This window comes from Diabrotica undecimpunctata, chromosome 6 (genome assembly GCF_040954645.1).
Source record: "Diabrotica undecimpunctata isolate CICGRU chromosome 6, icDiaUnde3, whole genome shotgun sequence".
Taxonomy (NCBI): Eukaryota; Metazoa; Arthropoda; class Insecta; order Coleoptera; family Chrysomelidae; genus Diabrotica; species Diabrotica undecimpunctata.
Window position 1 is genome coordinate 9,372,824 of NC_092808.1, and position 20,861 is coordinate 9,393,684.

The following is a 20,861-nucleotide window of genomic DNA, read 5'->3' on the forward strand; positions in this document are numbered from 1 at the left end:
AAAAAAAAACTTTTGTTTCAACACCTGTTGAAATTTTTTTAAAAGAAAATGTGACTATTTATTATAGGCTGTGAGAATTTCTTCTAGATCGGGTAATTATTGACAAACATAGAAAGGAAATACATTCACTCGGTATTTTAGCGTTTTTACTAATGTACTGTCACTTTAAAAGCTTCATACAAAGACAATTTTAACAAATAAGCTTTTGAGATAGTTCTTTCTAAGGATTTTAATATATATATATATATATATATATATATATATATATATAAATAAAGAGTGTCAATTATTGGAAGAGTTAATACAAAAAAATACTATTTGAATAATTAGAGGTTTATAAACTATAGAAATTATTTTTCTATAAATTTAACTTCATTTAATCCAATGTATCGCATTCATCGATTCATGCACCTCATTTTTATTCATTTTGCACTAAACAAGCTTCTTCATCAACCGCGCCCCTCTAAATATATGCATTCCTACCCGCCCTGTTCCCTCTACACACTATTCTAAACAATCTAAATACTTAAAATGACCAAACTTGGTGCACGATATTTTCCACTACTAACTTTATCTGTTGCGCCACCGTCTTTCTCTATAGGTGCCTGCTATTTCTCTGGCTTATGAAGCCCCGGAGTCCGACATAATGAAAAGACAACCTCGCGACCCATATAGGGACAACCTGGTTAATCGTAGGTGGGTCACTACCAAGATTATTCGACAAGGTTGCTATATTTACGACAAAGACAGACAATTGAATTTTTTGGTATTTTATTCAAGCATGCTTTTGTACATATTCTACAAATACCTAGCTTTATTTTTTGCTTAAATACATTATTTCGTAATTTTTGTTTAATATATAAGATATTTTATAAAAAAGTTAGTTTTTGCTGTGCAAAAACAGGATTAATAATTTTTTATAATTTTATTTCTCATACACCACATAAGTTGTGACGTCATGCTGGTTTTTTTAGGTTAGATCTGCCTAGAGATCAAATAAACTGAATTTGTTATGTTATTCCCACAAGAGTTCATTTTAAAAAAATCAAAAATATCAGTTATATGTTAGTTATCATTTTATTCTTAAAGTTTATACACACAACAGAAACACGATTGCAAATAATTTATTTTTCCTTCAAACTTATTCCATTTCAATAATTTGTGTATTTTTCTACATATTTGTGTCTGATTTAAAATAATCTAAAAAATAGTGACTTAAAACGAACTAATATGGTATTAGTATAGCTTGTTCGACTTGTTTGTAGTCAAATCTCGGACCTAACCTGAAAAAATATAACACTGTGACGTAATCACTGACGTGTCGTATTCAACTATACATTTAAAGTTTGAGTTTTCTCGAGAGTTGTCTTTCTTTGTCTTAGTCAAACCAAAAGACAACCTTTTATCTAGTTTAAACGACTTGGGTCACTGCAGTGGTGTCGTGATGGCTTGGCACTACACAACAACTACCTCGGCACTTGCAATACTACCGCGTACCAATCACAACCCCCCTATTTGTTTATTTTTATTTTTTACGAGCACTTCTTCACGTAGTTTACAAATTCTATCTATGAATTGTAGGCAGACCAATTTTAGTTCGTATTTGTTTTTTAAATATTGATATTTTTGCGTCTACTTTATTTGGTTAGGTTAAGAGTTAATGAAAATATATACATTTTATTAATTGCAGTCCCGTGATATTTCGGTTCACACGTATTATCAGATTGTTTACTACAGCTGGTTGAAAAATACGGACAAAAAGTAATTACTTAGAATAGAGGTACAAATACAATCAAATCACTATGAATCACAAATAAATATTTATGGTACGTATCTGTTTAATAAACCAGTCAATATAATTCGGTAGGTTATATTGTTTCCATATTTCTACGTTTTTTCTTTCATCCCGTAAAAAAACATTGAAGAATCGTCCAAAATGAATGCTATAAACAATTCTTTAAATTTATAGTTCTCTAAGAAGACATACAAAGACAAGAATAACATATTCTTTCCTTTCAACAAAAGTTATAATGGAAGAGAAAGAAAACAGGATAAAACAAAATCCAAGATCCAAGTTGTTGGGGCAGGTAATTTAGATTATCAGCGACTCTGTGATAAGACTACAATAAAACTAAAAATAGAACAATATGTTACCACACTATAATAGTCTATATTGTTTTCATTTCTTCTGAAACCTGTTTTTCTCAAAAATATTGGGAAACGATATAGGGTTGTATATGTATATGTTCCATTTTCACTAATTCCTACAAAACTTCTAGAACGATTTAAAAAATTTATTTACAACCTAATAAATGGTCCTCTGTAAAAGTCAAAGACATTACAGAGTAAGGAAACTGGATAGAATCCGAAGAGGAGGCGGGTATTCAAAAATATGTGGAATTAGGTACGATAGATAGGGAGTACTCGTATTTAATTGTGATTTTCTTAGAATTGATCTTGTCTACCTCAATTGCAGTTTTCCCTGGTAGAATAGATTTTTATTCAAAATTTCGTTGTACACCATTGATAAGCTATTTATATTGCAAGTTTTCTGGTTATGTACAAAAGTGGTCTATATAGAACATCATATATGTATTGAAAAAGGTTTAAATTAGCTAAAAATTGTGCCCAAGCTAGGATCGTTTTATAATCCTATCAACTGCGCCAATTTTAGTATGGTTTGAGCATCCTATCCACTGCGCCAATTCTGAAACAGTTTATGTAGATCTCTTGTTATATGGAGCAGCAAATTTTATTTTTGGATATCATTTTTTAATATAAAATATTTAACGGTTTATTATAATTTTTACGTGATAAGGGACATTTGATGAAATGTCCCTTATATATAAATGTATATTTAAATTGTTCACTGTGAATTATTGTCATATTCCTGGAGTATTAGTAATAATATTTCCATAGACATATCAAAACAAACAAATTTGCGGTAGTATAAAAAAATACGATACATTGATGGCGTTCAATGAAATTTTAAGAAAAAATATATAAAAAAATCTTTTTCAGAATCGAAAAAAATATAATAGTTATAAAAATACTTGTGTTCGAAATATAAAAGGGTTAAATCTTAATTAATATGTGGTTTTATTTTTTGTGGACATTCATGCAAACGCGTAAACTTTTGATAACATTTATTTTTTGCTAAAAGTCTGTTTATTGAACTGAAAGCTATGAAATAGTTATGTTTACAGCTTATAATGTCTATAGTGTTTTTCAACTCAGCTGTAATGTAATGTTTTCAACTAAAACACTAAAAACTATGATTTTCTAAATTTAAAGAAACATTATTGTTAAATTTACATAAGTTTCAGTATCAAAGCATATTTTTTAAAGAAATTTCCTATTTATGAGTGGATGGTGAATGTATTGGGATGAGTATTCTTCACAATTCGTTAAGGAGTTTTTGTACCTTATTTAATTGACTACAGCCGTAAGAAAGTCCCAAACACATAAAAAACAACACAAAACAGAATGAAAAAATGAATGAATACTGTTGAAAAATATATATGACAAAACGAGAGTAACTTTAGAAACGATTACCAGAACACAATACATCATTCCTAGGTCAATGTAGACAAATCAAAGGGTTTATACTTTTAAAAACAGCTTATGTTATCCGCATCTACCGTGGAATTTGTATTGTGTTGAGTGTGTGTGTTAAGTTAATGCCTTGTTACGGATTCGAATTCCATTTCGGATTCGAACCCTTATTCCTATTCTTTTATGTGTTTTTGACTAATCAGTCTAATATATGTGAGGTCGTTCTTGTGATTTGTGGAGAGTGAAAGATCTAAATCTTGTTTTGCAGTCACCATATATGTAGACGTTCATGGATAGACTTTTTCTAACCATTAGATACTCTGCTTGCGTTGTCCTAAAGGCATTTGGTACTTTAGACCACCAAATTTTACTAGAAAAATTGAAAATATATGGCAAAAGGGAACCGGCTTATCATTGGATAAAATTCTACTTAACGGAACTGGAGCAAAAGGTAGTTCTAGGTCATCAAGGGGTAAAGTACTAACTCGTACTAGAGCTCTCTCAACGCAGGTATTCCACAGATTGAGATGATGACAATATTCATCTTTTGAACTTTCGGTAACATGGGTTTACTAAATTGGGGATTTTCTGTGAAAAATCTTCCCTGGGTATTGCAAGCAATATATTGGGGATTTACTATGAACAGACTGATATATCAAAGTATACATGTTTAACATTACCATCATTGTTGTACCATAGAATATTTGCATATAGGTATTGACAATGTCTTTAGTATCTTATGTCAAACGCTTCGATATAAAATATATTAACTTCCTCCGAAGAATTCCTCTTTTTTCGTATTTGTTATGTTTTCCTCACTTGTAGTGCCCCTTTGTCTGTTGGACAGGGTTGGAAAGTTTCTTCTGTTGTACTGTTTACTACTTTTCAAGTTGGTTTTCTCATTTGAGCGAATTTCATTTTTTACTAAAGATCGTAATTTCTGGTTCGGAGTTTTGTAGCTTCCTCCTTCAATTAACATTTTGGTAAAAATGTTGTCCTCGTTTTCGTCTTCGTTTTCATCTCGGCTGCTATCGTCGGTTTTGGGCTTCGTTAATTGTCTCTTGCTTGATTTCTTTGTTTCTGTATTTTGAACTTCTTCGCCGTCGCTCACAGCAGAACGTTTTTTCCATTCACCATCGCTCCCACCCTCACTATTACTAGATGATCGCATATCTTGCTTCTGGCTTCTTAGTGGGGTAAAACTAGTCTTTTTCCGATATTTATTGGCTGCTGCACTGTTGGCATAAGTAGGCTGAAAAAATTCTCCCTGTTTACTATTGTCGATTTTCCTTCACACAATCAATAAATAGGAAAAAATTTGATTTCTTACCGCCGTACTGATTAAAAATCCTCACACTATAACAGCTGCACTACACTGCACCACTGATCATTTCACTAGGTCTCCTGAGTACGTCTGTTCTCTTCGACTGATCATTAATGACTCCATATCGTAATATCAACTGCAGAATTCTGTACCAGTCTGTGCAGGTCCAGTCATTTCGTGGAAGTGGTTCCTTGTAAAATCTTTTTAGTTTTGGGACATATTTCACACAAGTATTTTACATTTTAGAAGTTAATTGATAAAGATACAAAAAAAATCTACTTGGAAGATGCGGATCTACTGAAACTGTTGTAATGTATCAATACATTATACGAAAATTTAGAAATGACTAGATTTTACCGTTTGGTTTATAAAACGATTTTTGTACAAGTATCGGTCGAATTTTTTAAGTAATATGATATTTCTTAAGAAGTACCATTTTTTTTTCTATACTAGTTTCTACAGTAGTTTAGTGTGTTGTCTCTTCTGACAACATATTTGCCGAGGTATAGTGTGTGTTGCGTCTAGAGCAGTAGAGCGTTCATAGAAAAGTTTTTTCTGTTAGTTTATTGTTCTGTTTTTGTTTTACTTGTTAAGGGATGTCTGCCTTCAACATAGACTTAGTTTTTATACTTATTAGATATAGAAATATTGTGTAGAGGTTTTTCTTTAGCATGCTACCATGAATTTTTCATCCTTACCCTTGTATGCTTCTTTGAAGACAATTAGTTTGCAGATTAGACTAGAGAATTAACTTATTTGGCTTTCTTAAAATAGCGTACATCATTTGAGTTCCCAATAATAAAATTATTAGGGAACTATCATAAATTATCAAGTACAGTATTAAAATTTATAACATTTTAGCAACTTTTTGAAAGCATAGCTTTCTTCGCGACAAACGGACGGAACGGTGGATCGCTCAGAAGTATGAAAAATAAAAGACGAACGACTGAAACGCACCAAACAGATCACGGAGCATACACTACATGGAGTAGTAAATGCAGTCTCATGCGTGTTTCTTAATAAAATAAATTAAAAACCATCACTCGGTACGTAGACGATAAAGCTATGCTTCCTCTCCTCGGTCACTCCCGGAGAACCACATCCCGGTTTTATTTTATGAGAAAGTGTCATTTGCCGATTTATGTATTTTTTGGCGCTAACAACCGTGTTGGCTTTCAAGAGGTTAATTGATAATAATGAATAATAATAATGAAGGTTGAATGAAGGTCTCAACATTGATGTTGTGATAATCTCCCGTTTTAGAACGGTATATAGAGTCTGCTTCAACGCAATCGTCAAACTATCCAAGTACTTAACGCATTCGTACTATATTTTTGGCCAGTGAAAATTATACATACGTTAAGAATTTTTTTAATTGCAATTTCTGTGAATTAGAAGTTGGAAGGTTCAGAATATCATTATTATCAACTCGCTTTTTTTGTTTTCACACATCTTACTACATTAAAATGTAAAAACCTTGAATTATATAACAAGTGAAGTTTCGAATGAGAGCTTATAACCCAAAAATGGTATTAAAGGTGAAAAATTTGACCTCCGACTTTCGGTTCCAGAGTTTCAACCAGAAGTACTGGCTCAAAGTCGCCGAAATAGGACAAGCGATATATTATTGGACTCTTCGATTGTATTCGTTTATTAGATGAAGGAATAGCTACAGAAGCTATAAAACTTGGGGGAATTTCCCTTCTGAAGAAATACGAGATCTTTTTAATCTCATAATTACTCCATTACAATTCTTCTGCATAAAATCGGTGACAATATTAACTTAGATAATTACATGCCAATTTGTCTATTCAATCATTTATACAAACTGTATACCAAAATAATAACCAATTTTTTTTTACTGTATCAGCCAGGAAATTTTTTTGACTGTATCAGCCAACAGAACAGGCTGGTTTTCGTTCCAACTATTGTACAAGTGACCATTTATAGTGCATTAAAGTCTTGATTGAAAAATCTTTAGATGTAGGATACAATAGACTTTCATAAAGCGTTTGATACTATCGATGTACCCGCACTTCTAAATGCACTGTAAGAGTGTCGAATTGATCACAGGTACACCATCATTGTAGTAAATATATATAGCAATGCGACAAGTATAAATCTGCACGATCCTACCAATAAAATACATATGCGAGGTATACATAGGAGAGGTGTTCCACAGGGAGATATTATGTCACCAAAGTTGTTCATCGCTGTGCCTGAATAAGTTTTGAACTCACTGGGAGTCATCTACGATTCGCAGATGACATTGTCCTCATTTCAGATGACTGCTAAAAATTGCCAGTGATATTTTAAATCAACTCAGCGATGAAGCACATGAGGTAGATCTGAGTATTAATTACTAAAAGGCAAAACATAATGACGGTATTAGATTTTTATTTCGATACAGAGCAACCGCAAGCCGCTTATACGTATTTCAACCTCTTTAGGCAACAGTTGCTGCTCAGAGCAACAGCATGTGTCGTTCTGATGAGACCTAAAGAGGTTGAAATACATATAAGCGGCTTGCGGTTGCTCTGCATCGAAATAAAAAATCTAATACAGTCAATATGTTTTAGTTCTTTACTCTGTTTGAACCAGTTTGAGTACCAGAAACTGAATTCACTACGAATTTTGACCATGATGAACGGCATGTGGAATGCATATTTCATTTGTGGAAGAAGAAGGGTATCAACCCTCGAACTCAAGTCAAATTCCATTCTCATCTCGCCAGTGCCAAGACGATCAAGAAAAAGGATGGATGACATAATAAATGTGGCTTCTTAAATGCAACCTGGCAATAGAACTGCAGAGGTGGTGACAAATTGATGAGCACGGCTACTGAATGCCAGACCCAGCAATAAATTTAGAAATATAAAAGATCTGTCTATATTTTATGATTGAAACGCAAGAATAAACAAGACTTACCGAGAAAATGTGAGTTCTCGATCACAAAACCATATCTAAAATAAAAACTAATTATTTAACGTCTGCTGCCATCGTAATAGAAACTGGGAATTTGGGTAATATATATTCTCTATTCCCAGACAACTTAAAAGTGTTCATATAAACATTTTTAATATATAAGTGAGTCTGTGTTTATAATACACAACGGATTATACGACAAAAGTGCTCGCACTCTTCAATTCTAAACATAGACAAAATTAATTACATGGGAACTGCAATACGGCGTACTTAGACGTAATCAAAAACAATCTACGAGATAGTGTAGAATCTTGGTACAGCACAATCAAAATTTTGAGAGCCGTTATTACTATAAAAATGATCGCTACAAATTCTCACCGTACGTACGATGAACCAGTGGTGCAGCTGCCTAGTAATTTGCCCATTTATCATGGTGTAATCCATGGTCTAACTGGATTACTGGGTAACTGGAAAGAAAGTACATAACTATACGTGTATAGTTCTATATGTTATATGGGTTAATAGTATGTCGAGATTAAAATTCACCCCCCTGAAAAGCAGGTGCACCCCCTGAAAATATTCCTGGCGGCGTCCATGGTGTAATTTATCAAAAAGCTGAGTTAAAGCGCGAAGAAGAGTTGCCGGGAATAAAGACAACAGAATAGGGATGATGATAAACGTAACAGATTTGGCTCTAGCCTAGCCAATACCACATAACTGTGAATAACCTTTTCATTATAGTATGTGTACGTATTTTATCACTGATGTCAAAAAACATGTTCATTGTTCCCCATATCCGTATAGACATAATTCTTATATTCTTCGGAAATAAATACACAAGTTGTTAAAATGTGAAAACAGTAGTTAACTTTGAAATTTTTCCCGTAACTTTATAAAAGAAAGTTTTAAGAAAGTTGAACAATTTTTGAGCTTAGTTCTGACGCCAAAACTTTTTGATTAGCTAACCTTTTTTTATAGATTATAACTGAACTAACTATTCTAGCCTTTTTAAACTTTACCTTCTTCTAACCGCAGCTCATCTACGCAAAATAAGGTTGTTTGTGACAGTTTTTATTTTGGGTAGATAGTTTAGATAAAAACGGTCCGTCTAGTTTAATACTAACCAATAAATCCTGAACACGTAAGTAATTTGTTTTATTAATTTATATAATTACAAAGAACCATACTTTATATATTAGTCCCCGATGATATACTCCCCATTTATCCCATTGAGCAGAAGTACCGCTTTCTTACTTCTCTATGTCGTTTTGCTTCAGCAGACTTTTATCATCCTATATTTATTATTTTAACAACTTATTGTGTAAAATGACATAAGGAACTAACAAACGCATGCACTAACTTAACTACCTTTAATAAAAATTTACAGCATGCTTGTGGATGTGATTTGCTGTACATCTATTGCCAACTGGTGGATAGGTTTAAGTTTGTAAAATATTTTAACGCATTAAAATATCTATCAGTTGGTTGTAGGTAATTCTTGCCAATTTTTAAGTTAACGGCGACATTTAATATGAATTTGAGGTGCTTTTTAAACTATTTACTTATGCAGATTTAACATTTTTAGACCAGGGCTTAGTTTTTTTGGCTTTTTATACTAGCCAAACGGTCCGATTGCTGCTGTGAATTGGAAACACGTACCGTGGCGTTAAGTTCCTTCCATAAACTGAAGTAAACTATAAAACTTTGAGAAAAGGAAATGCAATAGGTTTTTTTTAGTACATCTTAAGTATGGATGAAGTTTTACAAAAATATGGAAATTGGAGAATGACGTAACACAAGAAAGACAATAAAAGCTTTAACTAGAAGACGAAACGTAAGCAGCCAAGAGAAATGTACATATCTATGTACGTACAGTTACCGATGCAAACAAAACAACAGAGATCATCAAATAACAATAACAATTGTGGATAGAGAACTTGAAAAAAGATGAAAACTTTGCTATCGGATAAGCAAAATGAGAGGTCCTGTGCGTAATCATAAGATGGTAGCTCTAACGAATTTTCCATATGATATTTCGGTAGTACTAATCTTCAAAAGTATACTGTCAGAATTTCATGTCATTCAGATTGTTATTTACTGAGTTACAGTGCCTGAAGTGACTCTACTTTTGTGATGTTTAGAAACAATGGCTTCAAAGCCATTTCCTGTGTTGATTTATCACTGTTATTTGATAATTTAATTAAAAAATACCGTCCAAACTGAGCAATGGCTCCAAAAGTGTTGCCAGGACTCTACTCCATCGATTACAACCCTTAAACGAAGGTTTAATGTTTGGACACCGATGGTGCTTAGCGCTGTGGGAGGCTAAATGATGCAGTTATTCCCGAAAAAAGTTGCAAGAGATAGCTGACACTCTTAAGTTATCAAAGGGTAGCATTTTCACTATTGTACATGAAGATCTGGGTATGAGGAAGCTGTTTTCTGAAGCTGAGTTGATGAATCTCGGCGCTGTTTAGACGTGTTTAATCGGAATAAGTAGAAGTTTTGGCATTGGTGTGTCAGATTCGATGAAACATGAATCTATCACTTCATTCCGGAATCAGATCTAGTCACCTGAGTCGCCTACACCTGTAGAAAGCCGTCCAAACCAACCAAAGACACAACAAATTGCCAGAAAGGTAATGGCCTCTGTATCGGCGACTATTATATTCGTTTATTAGAGCGTTTGAAGACCGAAATCGCTAAGGAAAGGCCTCATTCGTTGAGCTGAAGCCTATTTTGAAGGAAAAGATAAATCGTTTCACAAGGGCGGAATCGAAAAATTAGAAAGCGTTGGAATGATTGTTTCGCCTCTAAGAAAGATTATTTTGACGAATAAATAATAATTTTGGTACAAGATTCCCAAAGAATTAATGCCTTTGAGATAAGTTGGAGAAGAATGCTGCGTATGCCTCGGACAGCTCATCGAACAAAAGTTTCCATTCTTAACCAACGTTCTTTGGTCACATGATTCGCAGAGATGACGATGATTTAGAAAGTATTAATTTTTTCTGGAAACGTTCCGGGAAAAAGACCAAGAAGACTGTCACCGACCAGATAGTCCGACCAAATTCAGGATTCAGCGTACCACTAATTCTGCGAATCCCTTAGAACAATGAAGATAGAGAGCAGTGGAAGAAATAACGATCCTCAGTCATGGAGAAAAGACAAGAGAGATACAAATGGTTTTGTCATTTTAGCTCATTCCAGACTTTAATTTTGGTTTTGTTGTTAGTGTTTTTTATCCTTTAATAATTGTAACACATCTAATGTAGCGCAATCCGATTTATACAATTAACCTCAATCACTTAAAACCTAAAACTGGCTCGTTTATCTATTGGATATTCAGTTTATTGCCGCTATGATGTTTCTTCTGTATACATGGATTCCCCTTTGGTCCTCTGCTGGAAGTGGGTATCTCCGTCTTTGGTTTATTCTTCTTCTAAATGTGCCTATTTTCTAGAGATGTTGGCGACCACATTGACCCCTCTTATTGTATTCACAACAGCTCGAAATAGATCAGTTGACGTTAGACACAGCCAGGATATATGTCTACATCCATTGCCTCTCTTACCCTCAATCTTGCCTTGTAGAATCAACTGTAGGAGTCGGTATTTATCATTACGCATGATGTGGCCGAAGTAAGCCAATTTTCTGTTTTTTATGGTGTTAATAATTTCTTTGTCTTTTCTTGGCCTCTGGAGAATACTTATGTTACTTGTGCGGTGTATATATGAGACCCTCAACATACGTCGGTAGCACCACATTTCAAATGCCTCTCATTTGGTTTATTATTGTCTCTAATCTGTGTAGGTTCATTTTCATCGCACTGTATAAAGCTAGCACGATGGAGCCTGCTTAGAACCGAGGATTGCTCACGCTCCACCCTAAGTTCTTTATCTTGTTTTCCAAGACGGGCTAATGTCATCATCAGATCTCCACTTTTTGTCTTTAGAAGGTACATTTCCCTAAACTTTCACAACTTTCCATTTTTTTTTTCAAGAAAATCATGTGATGTTAAGTGGTTTTCCTCGGCACATATCAACCCAAAGTATTTATCGACAAGTCGACTCTCTTGATATCAAGAAGCGCGTGGAAGTTCATATACAAGTTTTTTTTATAGGACTTGTTTCATTCTCGAGCACTATTTTGTCCTATTTTGGGGATTATTGGTGTCTTGATATCATTAGAACAATTTTGTAGCTTTTACCACCACACCTTTTTGAAGGAAACAGCTTTTTTCATTTATTTTTTTCTTATGGATTACTTCTGGTAGCTTCCTTCTTGTTTCCCTGTAATACTCCAATTGTTGTGGGAACTGAGAACGCTTCTCTTGCCTGCTGGATCTCTATTTTTGTACTGTCATGCAGTTGTAAGTACGTTATACTACCTCCGTAGCGTATTGCTGTTTTTTTTTATACTCTGGTAGAAATATGACTGGCCTAAAACCAATTACCTCGCTCACTCGTCCATGTGTTCCGTTCCAACACACACTGGAGATCGAAAATCAGGGCCTACAAAACTATTATCAGGCGAATAGTGTTATGGATACGAGACAACAAAAAATGAAGTCTTTGAAAGAAAAGTCATACGAAAGAGATTTGGATCTAGTAATAAAAACGGAATATAGAGATCCAAGTACAACCATGAACTCGACCAATGCTCAAAGAGGTACCGATCTCGTTAAAATTCAGTACTTCAATAGGTTGATCATGTAGTGAAATTGGAGGTCGAAAGATTGCCAAAAAGAGCCGTAGATATTAAAATGCAGTAATAAAACCAAGAGAAACGCCACGGAAAAGGTAGGAGGAAAAAATCACAGCGGACGCGCAAATTTGCTAGACGTGAGAACCTGGAGAAGATCGGCGTGGGACCGACCAAGGTTCGATTTTGAGCTGTAGTGCCATTGGAGAGAAAGAAACTAATAATCACCTCATTGCGGAATAGCACCTAATAAAAGGAGAAAACGAAAACATAAAATTAATGATAGGCATTAGCAATAAAGGAAAAAGGGGAAGTTAGTGGTACAAGGCACCAAGGCGTGCAACAAAAACGGCATATTTAACTGTACGTTTAAGCTGCAACGTTATAAATGAGAAGAAAACTATATTATTGTTGATGGATAAAATAAAAGAAACATATAGAGAGTATTTTTAAGATAACTTCTGTGAAAAGTACCCTGTATGATGATTTTACTGTTTCTGACTCAATAACCAATTTAAAAACTTTTGCAATTTGGTAGTTATGTAACGTAAAATGAGGATCAATGATTAAAGTAAGTTAATTCATTCGCAAATACTTATTTTATTTTACCGAATGTTCTATAGAGGTACAGCCAAAAAAATAAGAGCACAAAAAGCACCCGAGGCTTCAATCACTGCAACAATTATTTTCACCAATTTTGTCTAATGTGTATACACTGCGATATTCAATGTTTAGCTTAAAAATTGGTGGTTTGTCCAACTTTATACACGTATACACGTTTTTTTAAACATTGTACTATGTTTAGGTTGATATCCATGGCATACGGTCAGATTGGTATGATTCAAGCAGCTGCCGGATTCTTTGTGTACTTCGTAATTATGGCTGAGAATGGTTTCTTGCCTATGAAATTATTCGGCATTAGGAAACAATGGGATTCAAAAGCAGTCAACGATGTTACTGATTCGTATGGACAAGAATGGGTGAGTATTATTCTCTCTAATTTATATTTTCGTTACCACCACACAGCTCAAACGTTAAAAATCTATTTGCGAGTTGTAGCAATTTTCATCAGTCGGACGAGTAGCGCGCAACCTCCTTTATTTATAGTAAGTCTAATACGCGCCAGGAAAATAATTGAGGAGGTGTCAATCAAAATCAATCATGTCCACCTTAAGAAGTTTTAGGGAAATCGCAAAAAAGGTATTAGTAAATAACCTTACATGAAAAATCGGATAAATTAGCATATATCATTTTATTTATTGAAATTAACTGACTCTTAGTAAATATTTCAAATCTGAAGGTATAAATAAACCTGTAAATACATTTTAAAAAAAGGACATGTTCTTATTTGATTGGACTTCATGGACGTTGATAGAAGGGGTTGATAAAAAAACTCTTAGACTACTTAAAATATCTATTGTATTGTTACAAAAAATATCTTGAAAAATGGCTAACATTTACCAACGACACTTTCCACAAAATATAAATGTTTAAATGTGTAGTCTAATGTCAGGTTCTAGACAATCACAGGATTCGTCCACTTCGTCAGCATCAATTTCGTCATCCTGGACTTCCACTATTATGGTCTTATACCAAGATAAAAAGTCATGTTTCTGCCAGTCATCACCATACATTTTCACAAGTAACGTCTCCACGTCCTTCTTCTTAGCTGCTTTCACTATATTGTTCAGTGGAAGTGACTCTACAGGAGTTGAGAACGACTTGCAGAATGCTAGTCTTTTTTTTTAGGCTTGTTGTAGGTTTCAAAATCACTTTCAAACCTAAAATTCTGTGCCGATTTCACTTTAATAACAGTAAGTGCTTGTCCATTGCGGTTGAGAGCTTTCTCTTTCCTCACAAAAATCCTCTTCTTTTCAGATATCATTTCAATGTTTTTAAATCGTGTAGCCAAACTTTTAGCATCAATCAATCCCCAATCCTCTCCAAGTTTCCGTACTTCTCCAACAGAACTATATACATTGTAGTACTCTTCCTTTGTTGCAATGGTAGGCTGCTTCCTGAGTAACTTTTCAACCCTTCCGAACACCCGATCAGCGGGGAGGAAGCTATGCCCGCGAACAGGGTATGTTAGAACAATCTCCTCTAAAGCATTTTGCACTGATCCTAAGTAATACACTAATGTGTGAACAACGGCATTGTTTTTGTTTTGACCGGCATACCCATCACAGAACAGATTCAGTCTTGTTACATTTGAAAAATTAGAGTTCAAGAAATTTATAAGTGCAGATGAAACTTCGGTCGCACCCCTTCCTGCAAGTTCTTCAGTCCATACGTAAAATATGGGGTTTTGTGCGTTTGATGCTACAATGCAAAAAGAGTAAAAACTTAATTGTCTTTTGTAGAACGCGTCTTGAATAGGAGTTTTGGGAAGTGCTTGAATTTGCTGGAGATCAAAACAGAAAGTAACCTCATTTTCTTTGTTTTCCTTTAAGAGCCCATAAAAAGCATTAGCTCTTAATCTGTGTATTCTTTTCTCCATCATAAATTGGTTGACCACTACCAAGTCTTTCACAGCTTTAGCCTTCTCAATTTTCAGCTGAAGATCTATTTTATTGCATGTACTGCAAACGTCAGAAGCTGGTGATGAAAATCCGATATTTAATTCATTGAAAACTCTCCTAAACATAGATTTCTTAACTTTAAGATTATCAAGTACAGAATCATTGTATATTAGCCACAACTTCTTAATGTTTAAGTCTGCACCAAGATAAATCCTTTTCGATTTTTTTCGATTATAGTGGCTTTCTTTTCCTCTTAAATTTCTCAAAAAAAGGCGGACTGATTCCTTGTTCGCAGCAGATTTGTGACTCTTCCTATCGCCACCCCTCTGATCCTTAACAGCCTTTCCCTCTTTCACCTTTTTAGAAATATTAGTCAATCTTGTTCCCTTCACCATGGTAATATGCATGAAAAGTTTCCTACACACAGGTATAACTTTACCGGTTGATGAAAGTATAGAATATTGTACACTAAAACTTTTAGCCTTTGATTTTTCAGAGATAGGCCTCGGCCTTCGCCGCTTTATGTTACGTTGATTTATCCAACTGGCAATGGTGTTATCTTGCGTGTTTTTGTCAGGTATTTTGTAGAGGATATTTCGAACAAAAATAGCATCTATAGGCCTAACTAATGCACATTTCATACCTTTGTTCATGTGTTTACATGGAACAAACACACGACATCCCACTGGAGTACTGTATCGCTTAAGCTTGGCTCTAGTTTTTTTATCCACAGTCTTTTTATTTTTACGAGATCCTTCATTGGCATCGCCCACTCTCACTAAGTTTTCTTCATCCATGGAAAATTTCAATTTTATTTAATAAAAACTACTATAATAATATTAAAATTAAACCACAGTGCAATACAAACTCAATACTCGCTATCGACATAACCTAGAGGGAAAACACATACAATGTGTTGACATGGTCAAATCACGTGACCAAATCGGGGCACTCCTATTAGCTGAATGGACATGTGGTGGTATGATTGAAACCAACTGTGGACATGATTTCATTTGATTTGGGAACCTAATATTGTGTGTTCATTTTAAACAGGACATGATTTTTTTTAACCGAAACCGAAAACACCATAGAATAGGATTCACTCTTTATATTATGAAACAGCTGCTAACTCATTTTTTGATTTTTATGAACATGATTGATTTTGATTGACACCTCCTCAATTTCATCAACTAGCGAGGACTAATGTATCAAATGAAATGGACTGTTTTAATAAATGTGTTTTTTTTTGTTATTATAGACCTACAGAGACAGAAAGACCTTGGAGTACACTTGCCACACCGCTTTCTTCGTCTCGATCGTCGTTGTACAGTGGGCCGATTTGATCATTTGCAAGACTAGAAGAAACTCCATCGTTCACCAAGGAATGAGGAATTGGGCTCTCAACTTTGGTCTCATCTTCGAAACAGCATTGGCCGCCTTCCTTTCTTACACGCCTGGTATGGATAAAGGATTAAGAATGTTCCCTCTTAAGTAAGTTGATACTTTTGATAGTATTTTAGACCACATACTTAATTACTCAATATAAAATGCAAATATAAATAAATATAAATTCTATAAAATGGCAGATACAACGGGAAAACAATTTAGGCTCAAAAAAAGGCTTGAATTTAAAAAGCAACAAATATATTTTTTGTCGAGCATTACACGCGGCAAAAAACTTACGTTGTAACACGCGCACGGTCAAAAATCAAAAATGGCGGCTAGTAGCTTAACAGTCATAACTACGGAATTAAATGAATTGAAAAAGAACGAACTTGTGGACATTTTAGTTAATTTTAAGTTACCAGTAACAGTGACAAACATTCAGCTAATAAATTATGTAAATAAACTTAGTGATAAAGCTACGAACTTAATAGACTGATAAAGAAGACAAATTTCATGACACAAGTGAAAATTTATCTTGTGATTGTGGAAGACTTGCGAAAGATTATGACGTTAGTAAAAAATAACTTAAATCGTAAGTAGACTTTCTTATCAACTTGAAAAAAGAACTCAAGAACAAGAAGATTTAATATTATTGTTAAAACTATAGGAAATAACTATAAAATAATAGGAAAAATTGGAGAAGACCAAGCAGGGTTCACAGTAGGAAAATCATGCCTAGATCATACGTACACATTAGAACAACTGATAGAGAAGAAAATGGCAAAAGGTAGACCGGTCCATCTGGCCTTTGTTGATCTAAAGAAAGCATATGACTCAATACCTAGAGTCAAATTATGGGAAGCAATGAATGATCTCGGAATCCGACAAACACTAATAAAAGCAGTTAAAGCACTATACAAAGAAAACAAAGTAGCTATTAAATGTGGAAATAAAGCCTACAATCCATTTAAGACCACAAAAGGACTTCTACAAGGCTGTGCTACGTCCCCTACTCTGTTTAAAATATTCTTGGAAAAGACACTCAAACCATGGAGGAGAAAGTGCGAAGGAATGGGCATACCAGTAAGAGACGAATACCTATACACCTTAAGTTTTGCCGACGATCAAGTAGTCATCGCACAAGATGAAGAAGATCTCAGCTTTATGCTCAGAAAACTAGAAGAAGAATATAAAAACAACGGAATGGAAATAAACTTAGAGAAAACCGAATACCTAACAACAGAAAACAAGGATATGAGAAACCTAGAGATAGACGAGGGAAGACAAATAAATGGAACAGATAAATTCAAGTATTTAGGAACCATAATATCGAACCAGGGAACAACAGAAGAAGATATAAACAACAGACTGAGACAAACAAGAAACTGTATAAGACAACTAAACTCAGTGTTGTGGGATAAGAACATTACGATAAAGACAAAAAAGAGAATATATAATACCCTGACAAGAAGTATCCTGACATATGGGTCCGAAAACTGGACAATAAACAAGAGAAATAGAGGTAGAATAAGAGCAGTAGAAATGGAGTTCCTGAGGAGAAGCTGTAGACTTACAAAAAGAGACAGAATTGAAAACGCAGAGATTAAGCGGAGAATGGGAGTGCAATCAGACATAATCGACTATATAGAGGAGAAGAGACTATCCTGGTACGGCCACGTCAGAAGAGCGGACAGAGGACGCTGGATAAACAAAATCACAGAATGGAGCCCGATTGGAAGAAGAAAGAGAGGAAGACCCCGAAGGTCATTCAGAGATGAAATCGACGAGGCTATGGAGAAAAGAACCCTACGAGATGGAGACTGGAATGACAGGGAAAATTGGAGAAAACGGTTGAGTGAAGGAAGACAGTGAAAACTGTGGAAACCCTTAGTAGTAGTAGTAGTAGTGTTAAAACTACAAAATACTAATTCAATTTTGCAACATGTACCGCCATTTACCAGTAAAATATCAGATTCTATTAAAACATGAAGAACAAATACAAATTCTAGAAAAAGTAAATAAAAAATAAACGAGCAAAACATTGTGTCGGCTAATGAACCTGAACAAAAACCTACTGAACAAAATATTGGTTCAAATACAAAACCGGTAGGAGATTCCGAAAGGAATTTTCCGACACAAAATAAAATAAATAAATACTACAAACCGATTTTCGGTAGCAAAATTTCTTCTAATTTTAATACACTCCCTCGACGGGGGCATCTGCACATTTTACGTGTCGGTGCCGATATGAATTCAAATAATTTGAAGGGTTTTTTAAAAGAAACGGCGCCTGAAATATGTTTTGATTGTGAGGAATGGAATATAACTGATAAGTCGACTTCGGCAAATATGCAAATAAAAATGTAGAAAATATGCGCATAAATATGCACGTGTTTACCCGAAAATATGCAAATATTTTACAAAATATGCATACAAATAAATAAAAAAATCGTAAAATAGTAACAATTTTATTTAAAAAAAAATGTGTACATAACTAAATATTTCCTACTATTCATTAAGATTTACATTTATTTTAAGTAACTACATCATTTTTAAGTATGAATAAACTTATTTAGAATTATGGTAACAATAAATGACCAAGTGGTGTTCAAAATTTTCTAACGAAAACTTGTGGCTTCTGTCTGAGTACATATATTTATATATGGAAAAACTTGGTTCAACATCAACTGATGTAACGGGAGCATTTTTCAAACTAACCAAAACATTTGGTTCTAAATTAATTGTTTCCGAAATATTTCCAGCTAGAACACTGACTACTTCAGAAAGAATATGGTAACCTTTATTTTTTTCCATAGTAGCTTCAAATTTTTTTAAAATATCTTTTCCAATATTACCTCTAACGTTCCGACAACATGACGCAAATTCTTTTATTAATGCTGTACTTTCGAACAATGACAGTTTTGGTGATTCTAACTGAGTAATTGTTTTTTGAACAAAACTAAAATTTGATTTTATAAATGAAAGTTCTTGTTGAAGCAAGTTACTCTGAAAAGTTTGTTTAGAATCCAAAAGAGATTGGGAACTTTCATCTGTTAACGTATCAATTATGTTCTTTATTTTAACAAAATGATCTGCATAAAAATTAGCTGCTTCTAACCATGTTCCCTATCGCGTTAAAATAGGTTGTGGTGGAAGAGGAATATTAGGTAGCATTTCTTTATAAAGTTGAATTCTTATAGGAGATTTAAGAAATACTTTTTTGACACTGGATATCATGGTATTTACAAGAGGAAACTTTTTTCGTATTTCCTCTGCAACTCTGTTTAATCCATGCGCTACACAAGTAACATGTATTAAATCTGGGAAAAATATTTTTAAATTTTGTCCTGCTTTCACCATATAAGGAGCAGCATCCGATAAAATAAGCAGTAATTTATTAGAAGGAATAGTTGTCGGAAGAAAAAAAGTTGCTAATGTTTCTTGTATTAAACGCGAAATTGTTAAAGCATTTGTTTTCTCAAGTTGCTGGCATGAAATAAGATGAGATTTTGGTAAGGTATCTTCTTTAAGAACACCAATCAATAAATGAGCAATATACTTTCCTGAGGAATCAGTGGTTTCGTCTACAGATATGTAAAAATAATTATCTGCAAATTCTTCCTTAATATTAATTAACACCGACTAGTATAGCCCGTTCACATTATTTCTTCTTAGAGACCGATCACTTGGAACATCAAGTTTGCAATATTTTTTTAGAAACGAACTAAAATTTACATTTGCTAATTTTGAAAGCGGTATGTTTGCAGACACTACTGCGCGACACAAGTCTTCATTAAAAGTTTCTTGCTCATCTAATTTTTTTGAAGTAGATTGGAAACATTTAGCCATTGAAGTTTGATGTTTTCCTCCTATTTTTCCTTTTTTTGCAATGTGTGAAGCAGTTCTCACATGTTGCTCTATCTGAAATTCCTTCTCACATGCTATCTATAAATAAAAATAAAAACCTTTATTTTAACCCAACCTTTAAAATATAAAAATATACAAGGTGTTTTTGGTTAATCAAATAACTGGTTTGGAAAAAAAAACACTCGCTAAGTGTTTTAAATGCAGTATTAATCCACAAATTAGTTTTTGTTACTAACCATTAGTACATCATATAACTTATTTTAAAATTCAACAAAAGTTTTTTTTTTGTTAATTCAATTACAATAAAAATAATTGTGTTTTAGAATAGCTGACTTCATAAAAAAAAGTAAAGGTGAAAAATTTTTCTAAATACACACCATTGTATTGTACCATGGACAATTTTTTCTCACTAAAGGAAGCTATTTTTCATTTAAAAACAACCTACGAGTACTAAATTTAAAGTAAATACGTTTATTGGTTTTAAAGTTATTGTTGTTATTAACTAAAAGAATTTAATTTTTTTAAATTTTAACACACTGTATCTCGAAAAGTAAATAAGTTTGACCCCTCATTAACTA

At 33.7% G+C, this 20,861-nt stretch overlaps 1 protein-coding gene across 8 annotated transcripts in view; it reads left to right on the forward strand.

The window, feature by feature from the left end:
• Atpalpha (sodium/potassium-transporting ATPase subunit alpha) overlaps positions 1-20,861 on the forward strand; it is a 202,484-nt gene that overhangs the window by 175,432 nt on the left and 6,191 nt on the right. For 7 of the 8 annotated variants that reach the window (XM_072534182.1, XM_072534179.1, XM_072534178.1 and 4 more), the window contains 2 exons: positions 13,314-13,488; positions 16,289-16,521. In XM_072534182.1, the coding sequence (XP_072390283.1) occupies positions 13,314-13,488; positions 16,289-16,521 (408 nt within the window). Of the gene's footprint in view, positions 1-601; positions 697-13,313; positions 13,489-16,288; positions 16,522-20,861 lie in introns of all 8 variants that reach the window. The other variant, XM_072534181.1, reaches the window with a different exon arrangement.